At 40.2% G+C, this 24,750-nt stretch overlaps 2 protein-coding genes and 1 non-coding gene across 5 annotated transcripts in view; all 3 read right to left on the bottom strand.

Moving 5' to 3' along the window:
- Positions 1-553: 553 nt before the first annotated feature.
- Positions 554-11,618, bottom strand: TM2D3 (TM2 domain containing 3). 3 transcript variants are annotated; one of them, XM_032174324.2, is made up of 6 exons: positions 11,507-11,618; positions 10,934-11,011; positions 9,235-9,392; positions 5,915-6,089; positions 3,712-3,787; positions 554-1,305 (listed from the first exon to the last, which is right to left on the bottom strand). In XM_032174324.2, exons 1-6 carry the CDS (start codon positions 11,595-11,597, stop codon positions 1,140-1,142), a joined length of 744 nt encoding a protein of 247 aa, XP_032030215.1. In that variant the 5' UTR covers positions 11,598-11,618; the 3' UTR covers positions 554-1,139. The 3 variants fall into 3 exon arrangements, with proteins under 3 accessions (XP_032030215.1, XP_032030216.1, XP_032030217.1); XM_032174326.3 differs by lacking the exon at positions 554-1,305 and adding an exon at positions 3,311-3,610 and having other exon boundaries at positions 11,507-11,603; XM_032174325.2 differs by lacking the exon at positions 10,934-11,011 and having other exon boundaries at positions 11,507-11,610.
- Positions 7,448-7,554, bottom strand: LOC116482674 (U6 spliceosomal RNA). Its single transcript, XR_004251951.1, has one exon. It is a non-coding gene; the product is annotated as a U6 spliceosomal RNA (small nuclear RNA).
- A 2,131-nt stretch (positions 11,619-13,749) lies between the features above and the next one.
- The window catches only part of TARS3 (threonyl-tRNA synthetase 3), a 70,362-nt gene continuing 59,361 nt past the window's right edge, over positions 13,750-24,750 (bottom strand). The window contains exons 16-19 of the mRNA XM_032174323.2: positions 19,978-20,082; positions 16,137-16,209; positions 15,269-15,383; positions 13,750-13,963 (exon numbers count right to left, since the gene is read on the bottom strand). Coding sequence (XP_032030214.1) covers positions 13,815-13,963; positions 15,269-15,383; positions 16,137-16,209; positions 19,978-20,082 — 442 coding nt within the window. The 3' untranslated portion in view covers positions 13,750-13,814. The remainder of the gene's footprint in view (positions 13,964-15,268; positions 15,384-16,136; positions 16,210-19,977; positions 20,083-24,750) is intronic.

The following is a 24,750-nucleotide window of genomic DNA, read 5'->3' as shown; positions in this document are numbered from 1 at the left end:
TCTGGAAATAGAATGGGGAAGCAAATGTAATGGGGATGCGCCACCTAGTGACGAGAGATGGAACTGTCACTCAACTAAGAAAACGTCTGTGCTTCAAAAGAACAGCAAGTGGTCACTGAAGTGACTTAATTAACCTTTCAGGTAAACTGAAATTAATAAATCATCTGGTGAATGAAATATGCAGATATTTTATAGCTTCTAGATATGATATGGTGGTTAACAGTCTTCTGGATAATACACACAAGTGTTTAAAAAGCAGTAACTCAGATACCCACATTTGAAAGAAAAAATGCTAAAAGTTTTTAAATGTTTCAAAAGCAACCTTGAGTAAAAATCTTTTTTAATAACTGAGTTCTTTTCCCCAATAAAGGGTCTATAACAGATCTATACTCAAAAACATTTATATATTTCCACTGTGTCAATAAACCAGCCAATTATGACTCTGTTAGAATGGAGTAATGCCCTGAAAAATAAAAATGTTATTCTTAACAATAAAGGTAAGTTGTAACGATTATTCAAGATTATATCTAATATAGAAAACAGGCCCACAATATTTCTTAACTTGCAATTTTATTAATTTTTCAGTACTCTTACCTTTTATATACTAAGAAAATTTAAACCATAACTAGACATTAACATTCTGCAGTTTAATTCAAATTTTCATATATACAGACCAGACTGCATACATATTACACTGCAAAACTTAACACATGACTGAAGTTGAGCCAAATAACTTCAATTAGCTAACAATAAAAACACTTCCTACCTTCTGCAGTCACAGCTGAAAGGCTTTTCAAGGCAGACTACATTTGGGCTGGAGATACAAGTGATGTAGTTTGACTTGGGCAACACAAAACAAAAGTCACAGGAATTAGATGGATTTTCAATCACTGTATAATTCATTCTCCTGGCTTAAGTACGTTTTAATTTTTTCACAGAAAAAAATACATTTCAGGCAAATAAAAACAAATTCCAGATTAGCATAGTTCAGTGTTCCATTTATTTTACCTTTATCAAGGCAAACAAAGTACAGATGCTGTACATTAAGAACATAGAAATATATCACTCACACCACATAAATTCCTATGGACAAAAGAGCTTTTCCTAAGCCCTGCTCCTTTCTGAAGCACATACCACAGCTAAATGTACAAAGAGCCATCTGCTGGTCCAACATAGCCAACTCCAATGAGCAGGACGTCTATCAGCGTCCATATTCCCAGGCCACCGAAGCTGAAGAGCTTGCCAAGGCCTTCTCGCCACTGGCCCAGGTAGAAACGGTCTGCTCCAAACCCACCGAGGGTGATGCTGCGATGGCAGACAGACAGGATTCCGTGAGACCACCTCCACCCCAACTGTGGCCAGTTATGGTTTAATCACCGTGTTATGTCAGATTTGAGAAAGGGCGTCCACTGATTACAGCCCTTAACTGGAACACAAGTGACTATTTCACAAATTGAGACCGCCAAATAATTATGGGCAGGAAGACTGTTTAAATGTCAAAAGTAAACATACAATTTTTAGCTGTACTAAAAAACTGTTTTCTTTTTTCTTTTTTTTTAAGTGATCAATCTCATTGCTTTTTAGTCAAAACAAAGCAAAGACTCAGTCTAACAGGAAGTGCACTAACACGGGGTCAGGGCTGGAACCTGGATGACCTGATCAAGTCGTCCAGGTTTCAGTCTATGTTTTCATTCATCTCTCAAATCTTAATGTTAGGAATAAGTGACTTTTAAGGATCTTTTAAATTCTAAGATCTAGTAATACTGAAACAATATTATGGAAAATTTCTAAACAGATAACAATAAAAAGTAAAGAGAAAAGTACCCATTACTCAGCTCCAATCATCAACACTTGGCCAGCCGTGTTTCACCAAAACCCTCCTCTTTCCCCTCCAGAGTACCCTGAAGCAAACCTTGGGCATCATCTCATTACAGTGAAGATTTTAAAAGAAACCCTGAGGCCGGGCGCAGTGGCCCACGCCTGTAATCCCAGCACTTTGGGAGGCCAAGGCGGGTGGATCACGAGGTCAGGAGAGCGAGACCATCCTGGCTAACACGGTGAAACCCCGTCTCTATTAAAAATACAAAAAATTAGCCGGGCGTGGTGGCGGGCGCCTGTAGTCCCAGCTGCTCGGGAGGCTGAGGCAGGAGAATGGCGTGAACCCCGGGGGGCGGAGCCTGCAGTGAGCCGAGATCGTGCCACTGCACTCCAGCCTGGGCGACAGAGCGAGACTCCGTCTCAAAACAAAACAAAACAAAACAAAAAAACCATGTTGAGTGCTGAGAAGTTTTAATTGCTGAAAGTATGTTATAGTATAGTACTGTAAGAGGTTAACAATGTAGGGAAACCAGGTTAGGGGTATATAAGAACTCTACTATCTTTGCAACTTTTCTGTAAATTAAAATTATTCCAAGTTTCAAACATTTATTTTTTTTTGAAAGCCAGTTGTTAATTTGAACCATTGTCAGCAATGGTTACTAATCTTTTTCTGAGGCAGAATCTCGCTCTGTCACTGAGGCTGGAGTGCAGTGGTGCAATGCCAGCTGACTGCAGCCTCCTCCTCCTGGGCTCAAGTGATCTTCCCATTTCAGCCTGCCACGCAGCTGGAACCACCGACAGGCACCACGATGGCAGCCTTTGTATTTTTGGTAGAGACGGGGGTTTCACCATGTTGGCTAGGCTGGTCTCGAACTCCTGACCTCAAGCAACCCGCAAGCCTCGGCCTCCCAAAGTGCTGGGATTACAGGTGTGAGCCATCGCGCCTGGCCTATCTTATTTTTTGTTAATCTCATTTTCTAGCCTGGCATCCTCTTTTACTTTTCAGTTACACTTTTCCTGCCAGGCCAGATCTTTCTTTCCTCAGCTCAAATTCTAATGCAGTGGTTTTCAGCAAGGGGCAATTTTGTCCCCTAGGGGACACCTGGCAACATCTGGAGACACAATGTCACAACTGCAAGGGATGGGGGGTTTGCTACTGACAAGTAGTAGGTAGAGGCCCCTGATGCTGCTAAACATCCTGCTATGCACAGGACAGCCCCAAGACAAAAACTCATTCAGCCCAGAATGTCAGCAGTGATGAGGCTGAGAAATCCTGCCCTATGGCTGCAATGCTGCAGGCCTCAGGGTCTCAGGCACGAACTCAAAACTTCAACTGTAGGCAGCATAACCTTTTCACTAGTCAGTTAACCAGGGTCCTACCTGCCCTTCCCTGTGGTGGGAAGAACTGCTATAGTTTCTTAAAGTACTGCCGAGAAGTTTAACAAACAGCACATTTCTATGTAAGAAATATAAGCCTATAATTATCTGCAGATGGTGAAATTATAGGTAATTTTTAATGTTTTTGTCATTTTCATTTTTCCAGTTTTCAGTGTTCAGCATGTATTACTTTTTATAATAGTTACTTAAAATTAAAGATATACATCATAAAACTGCCTATTTTGGATAGTCCACAGCATTTTACTGATTCGTGGTACGTTCAGAATGGGAAACCTGATGTGCAGGCATCTTGGGAGAAAAGCTAACATGCCTGCCAGTCTAGTCCACGGAGGTACTGGTCTGATCATCTAAACTCTTCCAGCTGTTTCCTAGAGTCTAACACACGTGGTAGGATCTGCGTGAAGAATGAAGTGGGCTGAGCTCAATGTCTGGAAGATTCCACCAATCCCAAAGAAATCCAAACGGCCTTTTAAACTTACTAGTAACAAAGCTTACCTCAGAGCCAGAGCAGTAGACCACTTATAGCCTCCAGTCCAGTTGCAATACAGCATTTTGGGAAAAGTACGGTTACCTTAAAAAAAAAAAAAAAAGAAAAGAAAAGAAAGAAAAATACAGGGTATAAAAATACTCTCAGAAAGACTTAATTGTAACAAATGGCCTCAAAATTTAAAATGTGAAAAGTCAACTCTCTTTACAGTAATACATGTTGAAGTGAAGAGTACAAAGCGCTTACCATCTATCTATATAGATGTAACATTTAAATTGGCTAAGTTAGGATTAAAACGTGAAGAACATGAAATGCTCAACCACACATCAAGACTTACGGGGAAGTTATGGGTATATAAGACAGTGTGGTCCTGAGGCATAAAAATCACCCAAAAGGGAAAGAAGAGAAAGTCTAGAACCAGAAATAGACAAACACTTCATGTATGACAGAGGTCACACATGGATCAACAGGGAAGAGTTGAGACAACTGGCCATCTATGAGGGGGGACAATTAAAGTTGAATCTACCTCACACCATCTACCAGGACCAATTCCAGGTGGATTCTAAACCTAAATGTCAATTGTTAAACTTAAAACTTTCAAAAGAAAATGTAGCAATTGTCTTTATAAACCTGGGGTAGAAAAAGATTTCTTAAAACCACAACAAAAAAGGACTAAATCTAATAACTTAATTATATTTTTAAAGTTCTGTTCATGAAAATATACAATAATGCAAAAAAAAATCAAAATCTGGGAGATGGTTTCAGGGACAGCACAGGTAACATCCAAAATACAAAAGAAGTCCAGACAACTTTAAGACCAAATTTAAGAATAACTCTTGGAGAGAACATGGATCATCAGGAACAGTTACACAGCGCGGGTGGGAATGTAAGTTAATACAGCCATTGAAAGAATAACACACGCTGCAAAGTACAAGCTAAAGAAGCTCTTGCACCTGTGCTATCAGGAGACAGGCAAAGACATTTTAACAGTCACAGCAGCAAAAAAACAGCACATAACCAATTATATTGGAGCATAAACTATGATACAATCTTACAATAGATTATTACACAGAAGTAAAAAAAGAAGAGAAATCACATGGATGAATCATAGAGCCATACTGTTGACAGGAAATAAGCAAGTCCCAGGGGAGCACAAGCCTGATATCACTTTACCCAGTTCTAAAACATGCATTATGGAATATTATATGGTACTATGCAGCCTGACATCATTTTACACAGTTCTAAAACATGCACTGTGGAATATTATATGGTACTATACAGCCTGACATCATTTTACACAGTTCTAAAATATGCACTGTGGAACATTATATGGTACTATACAGCCTGACATCATTTTACCCAGTTCTAAAACATGCACTATGGAATATTATATGGTACTATACAGCCTGACATCATTTTACACAGTTCTAAAACAGGCACTATGGAATATTATATGGTACTATACAGCCTGACATCATTTGACACAGTCCTAAAACACGCATTATGGAATATTATATGGTACTATACAGCCTGAAATCATTTTACACAGTCCTAAAACATGCACTATGGAATATTATATGGTACTATACAGCCTGACATCATTTTACACAGTTCTAAAACACGCATTATGGAATATTATATGGTACTATACAGCCTGAAATCATTTTACACAGTTCTAAAACACGCATTATGGAATATTATATGGTACTATACAGCCTGAAATCATTTTACACAGTTCTAAAACATGCACTATTGAATACTATATGGTACTATTATTTTATTGCATATATACAATAAAATTATAGAAAAAATTTAAAAGGAAATGAAATAAGAAAGAATTCAAAAGGGTGGTTACCTTGGAAGAGGAGGAAGAGCAACCAGGTGAAGGCAGCACTCAGGCACTCAGGCGGTCGCAATGGTATTGGTGCTGCTTTCATTGTTATTTTGGGTAAAGGTCAATTACTGTGTATTACGCTTTATACTTCACATATTTTTCTTATTTTATGAAAGAGTACATTTAAAAGAGAATTGCAGTTTTCTGGATGCTTTACTTTAGTATGTTGTGTTTATTGATGATGCTTGGCACATCTAAAAAGCTGCGGATAAATGTTTCTAATTAAATAATTTGACTCTCAAATTTCTGGCTCAAGTCCCTTCAATAAACTTAGAGAAAAACATTTTGTTGACAAATGTCCTTGAACTCTGACCTACCCAAGCAGTGGACGTGGTCCCGCACCGTGCAGTTGGCAGGGTAGCGCTGCCGAGGACAGGACACCGTCATACAGCTGGTGGAATTGGTACACTCGTAATCTGTTTCAGGAAGCTGCCAGCAAAATCTGCAAGTCATGTTGATGATGAAGTTCTTTTGGGATTTGAAGTCTTGATCCTATGTAGCAAATGACACAAAACTCATCAATCACAATGGTGTAGTCTGTTAAGATGTCAGTAAGACTACACAGTCACATGGCACAAAATTCCTTAAAAGCTTGTATTTAGGACCTAGGAGAAGTGCCAGAAAAAGTTACCAAAACAATATGTACGTAAAACAAATGTATATGATGTGACCCCATAATCATATCATAAATCATAAAACTACACACCCAAATATAAGTACTGAAGGGAAAAAAACTAGATAAATTCACATCAAAATAGCAAAGGTTATTTCAGGGTGATGTAATTATTTCATAACTTTTGCTTAGCTAAATTTTTCATAGTAAACGTACACTTTTATAATGCAGAAAAGAGGAAAATTTATTTTAGAAAGTCACAATCACGGATGGCTAGAAGGAACTGATGAATGCATTTGCTGAAGGTCACCAGGCTTCAAGTGAGGAGTGGAATCCAGGTCCCTGCACTCCAGCCTGATGCTTCTGTAAGTTAACACACCGCCTTGCTTCCGAGTTGCCACCTTCCCTAACGTCTCCTACCTTGCACAGTCTCGCAACTCAGGGTTGTTACAGCTGCTCCTACCACCAGGGCACGTGGCATGTTTAATCCAGAGGCAGCCCAACTCAGAAGCACCACATGATGTGTGGAGGCTCAGTGAGTGTTCATGGGTGGCCAGAGATTTTTTTCATTTCAATTTCAAAAGCTATTATTTTGTATTCTGCTTACAAAAGTACAATGTTCTTTGTATGTTACATATTTGAAGATTATAGACAAAAACCTACAGGTGTTCAGAGCTAACCACTTTTAATCTTCTTTCCATTTCTTCTACATGTATATTTATAAATTTACTAAAATGGAATTATACTGAAAGCACTTTGTAGTCTTTTTACTCTACCTGACATTACATTGCAGTGCATATTTTTCAAAATCATTTTTATGTGGTCACACCATCATCTCTGTAAGCATCATATATATATATATATGTATGTGTATATATATATATATATATATATATATATACACACACACACATACACACATATTATTATTTTTTTCTTTTTTTGAGATGGAGTCTCGCTCTGTTGCCCAGGCCGGAGTGCAGTGGTGCAATCTCGGCTCACTTCAACCTCTGCCTCCCAGGTTCAAGCGATTCTCCTCCTGCCTCAGCCTTCTGAGTAGCTGGGCTTAGAGATGCGCACCACCACGCCCAGCTAATTTTTGTATGTTTAGTAGAGATGGGGTTTCACCATGTTGACCAGGCTGGTCTCAACCTCCTGACCTCAGGTGATTCACCTGCCTCAGCCTGCCAAGTGCTGGGATTACAAGCATGGGCCACCACGCCTGGCCCATATTTGTTATTTTTTTTAACATTTCACAAATTTGCATGTCATTTTTGCACAAGAGCCATCCTAATTTTCTCTGTGTGGTTCCAACTTTGGCATATGTGCCGATGAAGCAAGTACTATTAATTTTCTTATCAATGCAAAAACCACTTTTTATGGAAAACATTCAAATATGGGTAAGGCATCACTTGATTTAGGCAAACAGTTGGATCTGCAAAAAAATACGTTTACATCTGCCTATTTTCAGTGATGTGCTTAAAACACACTTTAATGGTTTTTTAAAAAGTAGGTGACACATGCACATGGTATACATTTCAAGACACAACAGGAGAGTGAAGTGAGCCGGCCTCATCTGGCCTGGCCTCCGGGAGCCACTGCCCTCCCCAGGCCAAGTACCCTCTGTACTTCCAGAGAGACCTTATTCTACACACAGGCACATTTATGCCATCTACATTTGACGTTCCCCAATACTTTAATTTTGTACATATATCAGTACATTATCTCTGGAGCTGCCTAGTTCTTTTTAATGGCTACAATGTGTTTATTTCTATTACATGTGTACCATAAATTAAGCAGTTCTTAAACATTTCACTTCTTTTGAATCTTTTGCTTTAATGAGCAATGCAGCTAAAAAATAAGCATACTTATCTGCATCCATGTATAATGATATCTATAACATAAATTCCTAGATTCCTAGATGTAGAACTGCGAGGTCAATGACTGTGTGCATGTATAAGTTTAACAGATATGGCAAATCGCCTACAAGAGGTTGATCAATTTGATTACCTATTAATAAGATATGAGTATCTGACCCTTATATTCTCACAAACTCAATCAAATTAAAAAAAATTGCCAATCTGAGGGTTAAAAATGTATTAGTTTGTATTTCATTATGAGAAAACTTACACGTTTTTCGTGTTATAAACCTATGTGTATTTCCTTTCCTATGAACCATCTGCTCATGTCCTAACACTGTTTTTCTACAAGACTGTCATCTTTTCCGTGTGGGTTTTTGGGAAGTGTTTATATATTATTGATATTAGTGTATTATTTGTCACATATGCCAGAAATACTTTTTCCTAGTTTGCCATGTCTTTTGCCTTTATGCTTTTTTTTTTTTAGGTCATGCAGAAATCTCCAATTTTTAGTAGTCAAATGTATCAATTCTTTATTTTATGGCTTCTAAACTTTATTTCATACTTAGAAAAATATTCTCCATTTTGGGATTATAACAACAACTCCTTCGTGTTTTCTGTGGTACTTCAGGGTTTCATTTTTCACATTACATCTTGGACTATCTGGAATTTACTCTGGATAAGACAGGCGTTCCAATTAATTTTGTTCTAGAGAGGTACCAGGCATTCCGGCATTTATTGAATCCATCTTCTCACCACAGATGAGCACTGGCCCTTCAAAAGCTCATCTACGGCAGAAAGATACTGCCACCTCCTCTGTACACTAGCTGTCACTATTGACAACACAGAATCCATCTGAACGAATTAGACTTGCTTCAGATACGCTACTAGACTGAGATGTTCTCAAGTCCCACAAAGCAACACTTCTGTCAAGCGCATTTGCAGCAGACATCAACTGGCTTGACAGTTATCATTATAACTAAAACAGTAGTGAGCTAATATGGAAAGGTCTATGGGTTTTTAAATTTACTTCTACTTACATACTCAACAAGGCAATCAAAAAAGAATACAAAAATTATTCAGAATTTCTTCCCAATAGTCAAGTCTGAATTGTTCTTAAAGTTTACAATGAATTTACTTAGAATAAGTAAGCTGCAGTACTTACAACACAGGTAACAGATGGTTTCACTGCACACTCAAAAGTGACAGGCTTCCCATAGATACAGGAGAAATTGGTTGTGCAGTCTATACAGTCTGCAGGAAGTCTGCTACACAAACCATTGCTTGGACACTTCATCACATAAGGTGGGATTTCAGTACTTTCTGTGAGAGGCAAGAGAGAAGCTTATTCTCCCATAATACTGATTTGAATAACAGAGAACAATCTTCTAAGGCTAAGAGACATGATCATTAGCAAGTAGACACTGCGCTGAAGGGAAGAAGCATGGGACTGGAGTCAGAGACACCTGGAATTAAAGCAGAATTCTGCCAACGGCCAGCTGTGTGACCTGGTGAGCACCACACTTGTAAAACATTACTTCATTCCTGCCTCACAAGTGGCCATGAAAACTAAAGGTGCTCATATACAAATGTATAGAAAATTCTGGGTATACATTAAGGGCTTTAAAAAAAAAAGACTATCATTTTGTAAGTTGAAAAACTAAAACTTACAGGAGGGTTTTGCAAAATCACAGAAGAAGTCTGTGGCAAAACTGGAACTAGAACCCAAATCTCTCCATTTCCAATCCAGTGTTCTTTTCATCTGAATTCACTAATTCAGAAACGAAGCCACTAACATCCTCAGGGCATCAACTTGAAAATGTCATTATTTCACACTGGTACTTCGATAAGCCACATTTGCTGATATAATATTTACAGTTTTATGCTATCAAAGTTCAAAATAGTTCTCTATTTTAACAACATCTTCAGTGAGCTGCAACTTATTTCCAACCAACCTAATCAGTATGCAATGTATTTTTACCAACTGAAAGGATCAAAATTGCAAGTATTCCTGAAAAGGAGGGCTTTCAAAAGCCTTCAAGAGTTAAGAACTCTTGTGCTTTCTCTAAAAAGTAATCTGAGTTTAAAATTCAAGTGCACTGCTGTTTTTTACATCCAAATAAGAAACCGTAAAATACCTCTGCCAGTTTCAATTCACTGAAGTAATGTCACTTTAAAGTGATGAAATTAGAGTCAAAGCCTCCACCTAGCAAAACACACTAATGCTTGTTTAAAACTGGTCCTACTTTACTCACTGTATTAAGTGAACAATTCTAAAAAATACTCTTTTTTTGATCCCATGACTTTGTGTCTGGAAGGTGGACACTTAGAATCACAAAGCAGAAATGACTTTAGGCCGTCAGACCAACCCCACCGCTTTAAAGATGAGGACCAAGGTCCAAAGAGGATAAATAATTTGTTCAAGATCCCAGTAGCAAAACCAGATCTAGATTTCAAGTCTCCATCAGTCCCGCTGTAATCCTTCCACTTCCACAGTCCTGAGGGAGCCTTTAATATCCAACATCAGGAACAGGGTTTTAGAAGTAGAGGAAATTTGCTGAAGGGAAGAAGCACTGACTGAAGGTTATTTTGATGGATGAAGTGGAAAAATAATAGAAATAAGGAGGCAAATGTGCGTGGGTTTGGAAAAAGAGATGAGGCAGAAACGTCAAAAGGTATCCTAATATCAAGACTATCTACTGAAAATGGCTGTGTATCTGCCCTTAATTCACATAATCTAAAATACAATAAAATACTCAAAAATGGAAAGTGACTTCGTATACTAAAGGAAATTTTTATCAAAAACAAAGAGAAACTACTAGAGATAATTACATATATTTACCAGAATAGAAAACGTCTAGTACCTGCTGCCCTGGGAACTACTGTGAATGTGCGTGTTGGGCCCGGATCCTTTATTGACTGAGCCAGCGCCTGCGATTGCTCTAAATTTAAGGATCGTACAATTAGAGAAACATGTTATCCCGGGACAAGAAAACCTTGTTTTGTGTGGTTAACACGGCGGGTCTGCACCAGGCCAATAAGCTGCTCAGGAAAACCTCACGGCGTGGCAGCCAGAAAACACAAAGCTTAGGGACGAAACGTCAAGAGGGAGACACCAGTTCAGGTCGGCCGGCAACGAGGGACCGAAGGATGACATCGCGCTCCAGTTCCGCCTCCCCGGCCCAGCCCCCAAGCGCTCCATCTCCGTTCCAGGGCTCCGCAGCCCCATGGGCGGCTCGGTGTCGCCGGAGCGGAAGGGCAGCCTCGGGCCGGGCGGCCAGGGCGCCAGACTCCAGATGCAGCGACTTGCCGCCCGGAGCCCGGCACTCGGCCTCCTCCCCGCGTCAGCCTCTGCCCGTGGGCCCGGCCTCCTCGCAGCTCCTGGGGCCCTGCTGCCACTCAGCCCCACCCGGCGCTGAACCCAGCCTTTGACTCACCACCGCCCGACAGAAGGCAGAATTGCGAGAGGAAGAGCAGCACGCGACACAAGGCGCGGAGGTCCCGCAGCGGGCGCACCCCTCTCGCCATCTTGCCAGCGCCTGCGCACTTCCGGGCCGGGGGCGGGCTCGCGCGTGAGGCGGGCGGGGCGGGGCGGGCGCGCCTGGGGGCTGCAGCGTGAACTGGACGCAGGCGCGCTGCGGCGCCGCGCCGCTGGCGTTTGCGCTTTCGCTGTCCCCGCGCGGGTCGCGGGTTTTCTTCGGGTTCAGCCCTCTGGGAGGTCCCCGAGGAGGATGGGAGCCGGGGAGGTTGTTCCATTTCCACGCGCCCCTCACGCCCTTGGACGAGGCCCTCACCCCTCCTTCACTGCAGGAGACCTGTTAAAGGTCATCCGTGGACCGAAATGCACGCCCGAAGCAACCAAGAGCAGAGGCGGGCAAATGTGGGAGGCTGGCCGTCCCGTGTGTGGTCGGATGTTGTTGTGTGCTGCGTCTTGTGCGAAGGTTCTGAGGACAGTATCGCGTGGCGTTTCATCCTGAAGACACTTATTTACAGTCGGGGAAGCGGCCCCGGGACGACGAGGGCCCGAGGGACCCCTCCCTTGGGGCCGGCGCTCAGGCCTGCGGCGGCTGTCACTTCTGGCCAGCCTTTTGAAGACACGCAGCACTTCCAGAAAGTTCCTCTCAGACCTGGAGAAGCAGGGTGGCCCGAGGCGCTGGGAAGCGAGGGGAAGGTCGCGGCCGTCTGGGGAGCCGCGCTCAGGCCCCAGCTTGCGGAGACCCTTGCCAGTTGCTATCACAGCACACCTGGAGGAAACCCTGCTGGTGACATGTGCGCTCCTCCCACCCACGTGCTGCGGGATCATTCATTCCGGGGTCTTCTGACTACCACCCCCTCACGTGCATGTTTGCTGAATGATTTTTTAAAAAATACATGGAAAAGTGCCTGCATATAAGCCCTGAATGTTAGCTTTAAAAATCGTATCACCGCCGGGCGCGGTGGCTCACGCCTGTAATTCCAACACTTTGGGAGGTCGAGGCGGGCGGATCACGAGGTTAGGAAATGGAGACCATCCTGGCTAACACGGTGAAACCCTGTCTCTACTAAAAATACAAAAAGTTAGCCAGGAGTGGGGGCACGCGCCTGTGGTCCCAGCTACTCGGGAAGCTGAGGCAGGAGAATCGCCTAAACCTGGGAGGCGGAGGTTGTAGTGAGCCGAGATCACGCCACTGCACTCCAGCCTGGGCGACAGAGTGAGACTCCGTCTCAAAAAAAATAAATAAATAAAAATCGTATCACACAATCTGCACCTTATACTACTACACAAGTCTGATATATATTGTTTTGTTTGCCAACTGTTTGTTCACATCCCTCAGGAAGTTAAATGATCAGTATATTGAAAAGAGATAATTTCTTACATTTCTTTTGAATTTCACAGCATATTGCAAAATAATCCTTGCTTGGTAGCTGAATTCTCTGTTGACATAATACCATTTTAATTCAGTTCTGAGCACGTAGAGCATTCCTCTCTCAAATCTGAAATCCATTTCAGTGTGTAAGTCCATGGAATGTCATCCCATCAAAAAGGTAACAACTCCAGGTGAGCACTTAATCGTGGTAGAAGCCCACAGCTGAAACACTGGAAACACTGATGCAATTCATTCAGGAATTTATTTTTTTCTAAAGCTGAACAAAACCTAATTATGAATAAGAAACATTTAAATGGCAACTCTTAACCTATAGTGCAAACACCAGATTCCACAAAACTGAATTCCTTTGTCAGTAATCCAATATTTAGTAGTAGCTGCTGCTTTTGTGGTTGTTGGTTAAAATTAAGTAATGATTCCAATTTTGAAGATAAAGTTTCAGTGTGAATTTTAGTAAAAGTCATAAAAATACCTGAGACATATTAGAAAATAAGATTTTCCCTCATATTAAAAAAAAAAAACACTCTGAAGACTTTTATTTGAAGCCCATCTTTTGAAAATCACAAATCTTAGCCCTAACATTTCATAATCATTTCCTAGTGTTCTGTTTCACTTTTTCAATGAATATTTCCCCATTTAAGTTTCTCAAGGCATTGATTGCTAGAAAACTTCCCACGTGCCCTCTAAATGTCCCCCGTGGACATTAGTGAATTAAACTTTGTACATGTCAGCTACACATTCATTGTCTCCTTTCTCAGCTGAGGCCGTGAGTGGATCCCCATCAGTGGCTCCAAAGTCTTAGAAGTACTAACATGTTAAGAAAAATACATTTTTAAGGGTCAAAACAAAGTTACACAGAAGCAAATATCAGGGAAGAACTTCAAAAGTACTCCTCAGCATTGAGTGTCCGTGTCTTCTTGAGATTCTTCAGTTTATCAATAGCAGAAGTTACTAAAATCTCTCCATGAATTTTGTTGTCTCTTGTTCGCACGTTTACAGCATTATTTACCTTTTCCTTTTCTCCAACCACTGCAGAAAAGAAAGGTAAAGAAATGTATTTTAAATCAGCAATTTACCAAACATTAAGTCAGCAGTCCCATGACATGTTTTTATCAAGTTTTTCTTCATTACTATTAAATATCATCTAATGAGCACTAGGTTCATCCTCTGAAAGTTAAGTTTCTTGAGGGAAGGAATGGCTTCTGATCCCATCTCTCTATTGTCCACTTGAGAGAACAGCTCTGTGGTCCTAGGGTGCAAATGAGAGCAGGCAGCTCTTACAGACTCACACTGACTCCACCTGGCATACCTGATGAGCCAAGGGGTGGACACCAGACCCATGTGAGCCTGCCAGAACTTTCTGGAATGTGGGTAAAAAGTTTGTTCTCTCTAGTGACCCATACTGTGAGATGGTGCAGGAATCTACAGCCATGCTTCTTGCCATACAGAAGGAAGAAACCGGTCTGCAGATAAGTGGAATAAAGTAGATACTCAAGAGAAGCATAAAGAACCACAGCAAGACAGGAACCAGAAATGGGGAGAAATAGTCCTTGTGAGGGTTGAGCTCCTGATTGCTCTTCTAGTGGTTTGGCTATTTAATTCTACCTTTCATGCCATGGGATACTCCAAGACCCTTCCAACAAATGCTGTCTTTGTCTAAACCAAGTTGAGATTTCTGCCACCATAAGAGGCCTGATTGAAACACCACAATACCTACTATGATGTCAAATATTATCAATGGAACACTGTCAATAGAACAATGCTATGCATATTTATTTTGCCTTCTAGACTCTCAAATTACAGGAAATAGCAATACTATGCCTGCAAATATATCAGTGTTAGTTTCTCTTAATTTTGGAATCATTTTTAAAGCCTAAATTTTGGACATTTTACTTTTCATCTATATCTTTTCCTTTGGATCATTTTAAATTTGGGATCTTTTCTTTCTGTTAGTTTAATCCCAAAGTTTCCTAATAAGCCAGAAAAGTGAGGGAAAATATTACAGGCCTGTGAGGCTGAAATATAAAGTATCTAATTCTACTAATGGGATCATTTTCACAGTTGTTTTCACTGTTGGCTTTGCAATATTAACTACTGCTAGTAAAACTATCCCAGGGGATTCAGGTGAAACTTTCCAACTCTTCTTCCAGCACACAACAAGCAGTACCTAGGAACAGCTAAGCTAGGCATGCTATGGACTCTTCTTTTTGTATAAGTATTAAATAGACACATCATGATAATCAAGTAGTTCAACCATATTTCTTATTTGGTCTTTTGGAATTGAAGTGAAAAAAAAAAAAAGCATTTGGAAAAATATATACAAACTTAAATTACCCAAAATAAAATTATACTGAGCCAGCTGTGCATTTCGTATTTTCTTATTTAGTGTACAATTGTGATCTAAGTCAACATCAGCCATAAATCCTTCTTCAAAAAATTCACTGGATACCTAGAAGAAAATGAAACACCTTTACTGTTACATTATGGCACCTAGCCTCCAAGAAGACCCCCATTGTTCCCCACTCTTGGTATTCACACCCTTGTATAGTTCCCTGCTCACTATACCAGAGCAGGTCTACATGACCATAAAGACGATGCAAGTGTTGGCCCATCATTTCTGAGACTAGTTTATAAAAGCCTGCAGCTCCCATCTCTCTCAGATCACTTGCCCTGGGGGAAACCAGCCAGCATGCAGTGAGGACATTCAGGCAACCTGTGAAGCACCCAGGTGGTGAGGAGCTGCATCCACCAACTGTGAGAGCGCCCCAAGGCCTGCAGCCGTGGCCGACAGCCTGACTGCAGCCACAGGAGACGCTCTGCGCCAGAATCCACCAGCTGAGCTGCTCCCAGACCCTGACTCATAAGAACTGTGAGATAATCAATATTGATTGTTTAAAGCTGCTAAGTTTTGGGGTCACTTGTGACACAGCAACAGATAATATTCTTCCCTAATAGAGCCATGTAGAAATGAATAATTATGGTATGTTTTAAAATACTAATTTCTCAAAAAACATTAAGAAATGAAATAGTTCCGATACAGCTGCAGAGACATGATTCATGTGTTACTCCCAACTGCTGAAAACATGGTTTAAGTTAATGTGTCAGTTCTGCAATATTTTAAACCATGAAGGACATTCCAAATCGATGACCTACACAGAATACATGCAAGATTATTATGTACTTTAAACATCTCTGATTTTACCTGAAGTGCATATTTTTCACAAGTTGGCCCCACAGGGATGACCATCACCTGACGAGGAGATAGCCAGAAAGGCCTGAAAAATATATAAAATATGTATTTTCAAAGTGTAATAATGGCTACTTATTACATGATTTTCAAACAACCAAAGATTCTTTTAAAGACTTCACAAGAGGGCAGTTTCAGTAGAGCAGCATGGAAGAAAACCAAATTATATTAAAGTTTGAAGGCAGCAAAGTAAACAAAAGGAGAATTTTGGAATTTTGATAGCACAAGTGTAGGTAGAATGAGCTGGCAGACAGCCCAAAGGGCTGAGCATGCCCTTACTGTGTACCCCAGCAATTGCACTCCTGGCATTTGTCCCAGAGAAATGAAAGCACATGTTCACCCACAATACTGCACACTAACATCCATAGCAGCTTTACTTATAATAGCCCCAAACAGGAAACACACACCCCAAATATCCTTTAGCAGGTGAATGGTCAAACTGTGGTGCATCCACACCATCAGCCAAAAAGGAACCAACTAATTTATCTCGAAACAAAACAACCCGGATGGCTCTTAAGGGAATTCCACTGAGTGAAAAAAAAAAAAAAAAAAAGCCTACTTCAAAAGTTTGTGTACTGTATAAATCCATTTATGTAATATTCTTTACATGACAAAATGATGGAGCTAGAGAACAAGTTCATGGTTGTCAGATAAGAGGACAGGGGTGGGATGGTTTGAGTGTGGGGAAAAAAGGGCAGCAGGAGGGAGCCTTACAAGTGATGGAACTGTCCTGTGCCTTGACTGGTGGTCTTAACACCATCTGTCCATGTGACACAGCTAAATACACATTCACACAAACGAGTGCATGTGAGGCTGCAGAAATCTGAACAAGGTTGGTGGATGGTCTCAATGTCTAGTTCTTGGTTGTGATACTGTATCTAGTTTTGCAAGATGTTACCATTGGGGAAAACTGAGTAAAGAGTGTGCTGGACTTCTCTGTATAACTTCTTTTTTATTTTTTTTTGAGATGGAGTCTTGCTCACCCAGGCTACAGTGCAGTGGTGCAATCTCGGCTCACTGCAACCTCCGCCTCCCGAGTTCAAGTGATTCTCCTGGCTCAGCCTCCTGAGTAGCTGGGATTACAGCCATCACCACCACAGCCAGCTAAATTTTTGTATTTTCAGTAGAAACGGGGTTTCACCATGTTGGCCAGGCTGATCTTGAATTCCTGACCTCAGGTGATCCACCCACCTCAGCCTCCCAAAGTGTTGGGATTACAGGCGTGAGCCACCACATCTGGCCTCTAAATAACTTCTTACAACAACATGTGAACCTACAATTATTTCAAAATATAATTTTCCTAAAAAGATGGCAGAGTAGGTATAAGCAATGTCCGCTGTGGGACATGTTTGCCCTTTCCCTGTCATAGTGAGTATTTAGTCTGAAGGTGAAAGGGCATGCAAGGAGGACTATTTCAGATAGCATTTTATGAATGTGCATATTTATATATTTATTCTCGAATTACAAACACAAAACGTGATAAGTGGTAGAACACAGAAATACAGGGCATAAAACGAAAAGTACATGTTTCCTTTTGAGCTCTGTCCTTATCCCATCCCCAGCCCTCCTCCCCTGAAGGACCCACATTTTAGCCATCTTTACTTTTGGCTCCTGGGGAGATTTCCCCACAAGCCTGACTGCTGTCTGAAGTCTGGATGTATGAAGTGCAGGGAGTATACCTCAGTCTCTGTGACAAAGGAAGGCATGCTCAGTGCACTGGCCCCAACCACCTCCTGTCTCCCTCTCCATCTCCTATTTCACTAGTCTCTCTCTTTTCTTTAAACCACTTTCACTGCAACCATTCTAATGCAAAACACCATTATCTCTCACCTATGGTAAACTATTTAAAACCAACTGGAAAGAAATATAAGCATGTTAACTCATACTCAGGTGGTATACATATTCATACCCATACTTTTGGCTTAACTGTAACTTCAACAGCTTAGAAACTCCATGATACCTAAGCGTATTTCTCTATGATCACAAAATATCAGGAATATACACAGACTCTCTAGCTACCCAGGACTTTTGGAAGACACTTTGTTTGGGAAACTCTCCACCTTATGTTTCCTGCTCAAAAATTTGCTTCCCCAGCCTCGTTGGACATGAATGGTAGTATGCATGGATGTGATCTAGGTTCTGCTGATGTATAAACATGGCACTCTGACTTAAGACAGAGTGGAGAAGGAGGCACCACATGGAATACATTCTGGCAAGGAAGGGTGATGCAGAGACATGGAGCTTTTGGAGGAACTGGTTGCAGTGACCCTAGCAGTATCATCCGGTGCCCAGTGTCCACAGTGGGAGCTGCAGGGACTGTGCCCAGCAACAGTAGCAGTGGGGGCAGTAGTTTCTGAAGAGAGAGCTAAACTGCATGAGCAGATGCTTAGCCAATTTCTAAAAATGGAATGGGAGGTAGAAATTTCACAGGTGGTTGCTGGTTTGCAGCATTTCCACATACTAGGACACATCATCACAAGATGTTGTCTGCCAGCTGGTGCCATAACTGCTAGTAAAGCCACTTGCTTCTGAATGCATGGTGATAGTGAATCCCATAATGTCAGTGCAATGCTTTACTTATTTTCTATAAAATCTCTTTCATAGTCAGAAGCACTGTTGTGTTCCTGGCAGCACATAAGTACGTATTTGGTGCCACTGGCAGAAGCATGGCAGCAAAGAAGAGCAAAGCAAAATCCACAGTGGGTCTCTCTTCAGTGAGAACAAGGCATTGGTCCTTACATGATGAAAGGGATCCAATGTAATCAACCTGCTACAAAACCACTGGCTGTTCCCCCAGGTTATGGTACCATCCTGGGGGATCACAATTAATCACTACTGATGGCAACCTGAATTCTCAGAAGAGATGTAGCCAGATGGAACTTAGTGAGGCAAAGTCCATGTTTTTGAGCCCATGCATATCCACCAGCGGCCACTTTGCCCATGAGCCACTGAGCAACAACTAGGGGAAAAAGGAAGCTGATTGTAACAGAATGGGTCCTCTTGTATTGGAACACTGAAAAGTTCCTCAGTGGCGGGGGCCATTTGGTGGCAGTACCACCTCTGTTGGCCCATTCTGAGTGATCATCCACATTTCTGCTTCCCAAATCTATGTAATTTATTTTTCAATCTAATTAGTTCTAAATCTTTGACCCTGTAGCCAAAGCAGTAACTACAGCCCATGCATACATGTAACTCCATATCTCCAGCCATTCTTCCTTCCGGGCAAAAAGGACCACAAGATGCACCACTCAAAATTCTGCACTTTAGGACACTTCCCTTCCCCACTGTCATCCTAAATAGGCTGTGCTGCTGAGCCATCTTCTTTGAGTTTGTGCCATTTATGAATCAGGTTTACATGTTTTCCTCCTCAGTGGCTGTAGGGAACCCCAAAGGCAAACAATATGGGTTGAAGGAAGGATGGCTGGAGGGCAAGAGGTGGTACCTAGGAGTGTGGGTCACATGTTTTCAGGACAGCAACTAGATCTCTGAAGGGCTTGAAATAGGTAAAAAGATAACTTTAATTATACCGAGTCCCCCAAAAGGTAAATGGTACCGTTTTATGCCACTCTACCTTAGTTTTTATTTTCTGATCTGGCAAATGGAATAAGACTTCTTTATTTGCTGTTTGGACACTTGCTAATTATAAGGCAGGAAAGGCCCTTTCTTTTGTTACTACTTTTATCTTTTACACATGATTTTTTAAGAATAGAAATATTTTTAAAAAGGAAAAATAAGGAAATTGATAAAAATTAAAAAGAATAATAGACATATAGTTTTTCTTTTCCATATCACTTACCATTTTCCACCATAGTTTTCTGAAAGAATGGCTATCATTCTTTCCACTGATCCCAAAATGGCTCGATGAATGATCACAGGTCTCTTCTTATCATCCCCATCCTTACTAAAAAATGAAAATTAAACATTTAAGTCTTTTCCTAAGATTCAATAACTATCTTCTAGCCTTATATTTAATTTTGAGAATAGATTTAGATTAGTGATATCAGATCTCTCCATTAACCTTATTTGTTCTGCGACTGTCTCATTTTCTAATTGCTTTCTTTGCTAATCTTTATTCTTTTATTTTAAAAACTTTTTATTAGAGAGCACTGAAACATATACAAAAGTAGAACAGTATAATGAACTTCCACATACCCTCCCTCAGCTTCACAAAATGTCAACTCACAGCCAATCTCATCTGATCCAAATGCACCCCCATTCTTTCCACTATCTCCCACATTATAATCTTCATTTTTAAAATGTTCCTGATATGTGTTCTTGAAGTCCACTGGTCAAATTCCCTGAAACCCTCATGAGGTGTACCTTACATTTAATTATTCCCTCTTCCCCTTAGGAAAAAAAAAATGAAAAAAGCAAATGATGACTTAATTGTAATGAAGTAAGCCACTTCAAGGTCTCTGCACAAGCACAAGCTTCTCAGAAACATGGATTTCACGTTATTGCAACAAATGTAACATGTGACACTTACAAAATTCTTTTGGTAAATTTTTATCTAAAAATTATACCAGCTAGCTACTACTACAATAAATGAAACAAATTTAGCAAATAAATAATAAAATAAAACAAACAAAAACAGAGAAACCCATTCATTAAACCTACTCCAAATGAGTTGTAACTGGATGTCATCACTGCCAACCATTTCTGCTAAGAGCCATTATAGAATAACTGCAGGCAAAACCCTCTGTCTAGACCCTACAGGAAACTCTGCGATAGGGGTGAGCGGCTTGAGTCCATTCCTATGCAGGTATATGAAGAAATTCATCCCACAAATTGAAACCAGTAGGAAGTATTCCTAAATATCCCATCATGTTGATTTTGTGTGGGGAAGAAAGAGAAGCAAGTCGATCCTTTCACAGAGCCTGGGTATCCAAAATTTCTGTCCCATCATTTCTTTTAATCATGTCTAGATTTAAGAAGGGCAAATAGTGACATAAACTATGATTACACATCTATGCTATCAGACAAACATTGGAATGAATGCCAAATTCCCCCAAAATAACCCCAGTGGATTTGCTTACAATTATATTAGATTAATAGATAAATTTGAAGAGAATAACTTCACAATGTTGATTCTTCTCATTCCAAAGTGTGGTATGAATCTTCATTTAAATAACTCTTTTTTGTGGTCTTGGAGAAAATTTTATAGTGTATGCTTACAAATAACATCTATAGTCATGTGTTGCCTAATGCCATTTTGGTCAACAATGGACTGCATATATGATGGTGGTCCCACAAGATTATAAAGAAGCTGAAAAACTCTTTTTTTAAAAAAAATTATACTTTAAGTTCTAGGGTACATTTGCACAACGTGCAGGTTTGTTACATATGTATACATGTGCCATGTTGGTGTGCTGCACCCAAGGAAGCTGAAAAATTCCTATAATCTAGTGATTTGTGTTACAAGTACCAACACCATTGAGTACAGTAACATTCTGCAAGGGTTTGTAGCTGGGAGCAATAGGCTATCCTATATAGCTTAAGTGTGCAGTGGCCTATGTCATCTAGGTTTGTGTAAGTACACTCTGTGATGTTCACAGAACAATGATATTGCCCAACGACACGTTTCTCAAAACATATCCCTGTCATAACTATATTTATGGGGATGCATGACTATATTTATATTTATTGTTAAGTTTATTCATATTTTCTATTTTGCTGTTGCTGTTGCTTCTGAAATGTTTTTTCCATTGCATTTCCTAGCAGATTATTGCTAATATTATGAAGGCAAATTGATTTTTGCATTTTTACCTTCCATTATTATTAGTTCCCATTTTCTCCATTTGATTGTTGGATTTCTCTATATTTTAACATCTACAAATAATAATTTTATCTCTTGCCTTCATGTATTTGTAATCCCAGAATAATTTTGAGTAACAATACAAATAGTAGTCATATTCATCTTCTTCCCAACTGTGTTGAGATGTTATTGCTGTTTTCTGATAAAGGCTCTTTATCATGATAAGGAAATTTCTGTTCATTTCACAGGAATGAAAACTTTTATCTGATGCCTTTCTGCATGCTGAATGTAATGAATGACAACAGCACGCTCTCATCCACCCCTGCTTTTTTAGGGAAAAACCCTTACTCAATCATGGTGATGACCTTGATGCTTCTCTCTCTCCGAATACACTCCCAGTACCCCTACTTTGTTCATCTCTATGCCACCTGGCTCCAACTGTCATCATTTCTTACCTGGTCTGCAATCCACTGCTTCCACCTTTGCTTGCCTACTCGCCATTTGCCACACAACACCTGTGATGGCTGGCTGGGCTGATTTGTTTCTCCTGCATGTCCTCCTTAAATGAGGAGTTTCACTTGCATTCTGATGGCCCTAAGCAATTTTGCTGTAGGACTGATGCTGAAGGTTTGACTTTCTTACTAATGGTTCCGACCCTTGCTCCTCCAAAAGGGAGAGATTAGACTTTTCGGAGTCCTACTAACTCCACTGTACCAATCAGGCAAAAAGTCACAGGTCAACTCCCAGAAGCTTTTCCATTTTGGCACAAGGTATGACCTATGGGACTTAGCCACTGAGTGGCGAACACAGGGAACGATCTGAATATCACTGCAAAGGCTTCGATAACTGAACTGACACCGAACCACAGCCCACAAAAGTGGGTTGGAAATTTCCACCTGAACCTAACCAGGCAGATTCACTGCCAAAACAAGACAACCCCCTTAGGATTTACACAAGACACAGCATCTCATAACATTCAAGATGTTCAGGTACAACCCTAAATTACTTAGCACACGAATCATTAGGGAAATTCTCAGTTTGTGAGAAGAAAAGACAAATAACATTCTGGCAGCAGGAAAACACAAATGATGGAATTACCAAAGGCTGGAAATAGCCATTATAACTGTACCCCAAGAAGCAGGGTAAACACACCTGGAGTGACTGGAAAGACCAAAGTCTCAGCAAGAAATACAAAATATGAACAACAGAGATTGTAGAACTGAAAACTACAATCACAGAAAGTTTTAAAAAGTCATTAGATGGATTCAGTAGCAACAGAGATGGTAAAGAGTTGGTGAATTTGAAGATCAGTAAATAGAATGTATCCAATCTGAAAGATATACAAAGACTGAAGGAAGCATAAACAGCCTCAGGAAACTGGAAAAGTACCAAAAGGTCTAATATTCAGGTCACCTGAGTCCCAGAAGGAGAGGAGGTATAGTACAAAAGAAATAACAGAAAAACAGTGGCTGAAAACTCTCCAGCTTCCACAAACCAGTAACTTACAGATCCAAGAAGTTCAAACCGCCACAACATAGACTTGAGTAAGTCCACAGACACATCACAATCATGTGACACATAAAGGAAAAGTGACTCAAATTACTGCATATTTCTCATCAGAAACCATAAAAGCCAGAAGGATGTGTAACAATCTTTTTTGTTTCTCCTTTGCAAGAAAATAAATTATATAACTTAAAAAATAAAATCCCCAAACTAAGCAGTTCATCAAAATATTTCAGCCTACAGAAATTGCTACCATTTAAAATTGTACAGTGTTACATCTCAGTGTGTAGTGGCGCACATGCAAATAGCATAGACCATGAGGACAGATTTAAAATTGTACAGCGTTATCATCTCGGTGTGCAGTGGCACACGTGCAAATAGCATAGACCATGAGGAAAGATTTAAAATTGTACAGCGTTACATCTCAGTGTGTAGTGACGCACGTGCAAATAGCATAGACCATGAGGACAGATTTAAAATTGTACAGCGTTATCATCTCAGTGTGTAGTGACGCACGTGCAAATAGCATGGACCATGAGGACAGATTTAAAATTGTACAGCGTTACATCTCAGTGTGTAGTGACGCACGTGCAAATAGCATGGACCATGAGGACAGATTTAAAATTGTACAGCGTTATCATCTCGGTGTGTAGTGGCGCACGTGCAAATAGCATGGACCATGAGGACAGATTTAAAATTGTACAGCGTTATCATCTCAGTGTGTAGTGGCGCACGTGCAAATAGCATAGACCATGAGGACAGATGACCACTTAGGAACTTGAATTTGTTCAACACTCTCACCAGCATATAGTGTAGATGACAGGAAAGCTCTCATGTAATATTTATTTTACAAACATGACCTTGGAAGAATTAATAAGATGGCATCTCAGTTATTTACATAAAAATAGAAAAATCAGCTTGAGTTTAAGATGGCAAATCTTTCTATAAAACTAGCCAATTTTCACCCAGACTAAAGTTTTAAAATTTGCTCTTTGAGAGGGCTAATTACATCTTACTGCAAATAATGTAAAATATTTTTTAACTACTCAGGTCATATTTTATATTAAATTTAATAAAAAGTAAAAGTAAGAAAGCTAAGTTTTTACTTTGGGAAGCGTTAACATTTATGCATAAGATGAGAACAAGACTTGAAAAAACAAGTTGATAGAACTCAGGAACCCCTCCAATAAATGTAAACATTGGAAGACTTCAGAATTTATTTCGAGATCCTCACTAAATCATTGGAGCAGTAATGTTCTAATATTTATCTCATTGTAAGCATCAAAATTGTTCTATATTTTCCCTTCATAA

Source organism: Hylobates moloch, unplaced genomic scaffold (genome assembly GCF_009828535.3).
Source record: "Hylobates moloch isolate HMO894 unplaced genomic scaffold, HMol_V3 SCAFFOLD_14, whole genome shotgun sequence".
In the NCBI taxonomy this organism is placed as follows: Eukaryota; Metazoa; Chordata; class Mammalia; order Primates; family Hylobatidae; genus Hylobates; species Hylobates moloch.
This window is presented reverse-complemented; position numbering and strand designations above follow the sequence as displayed.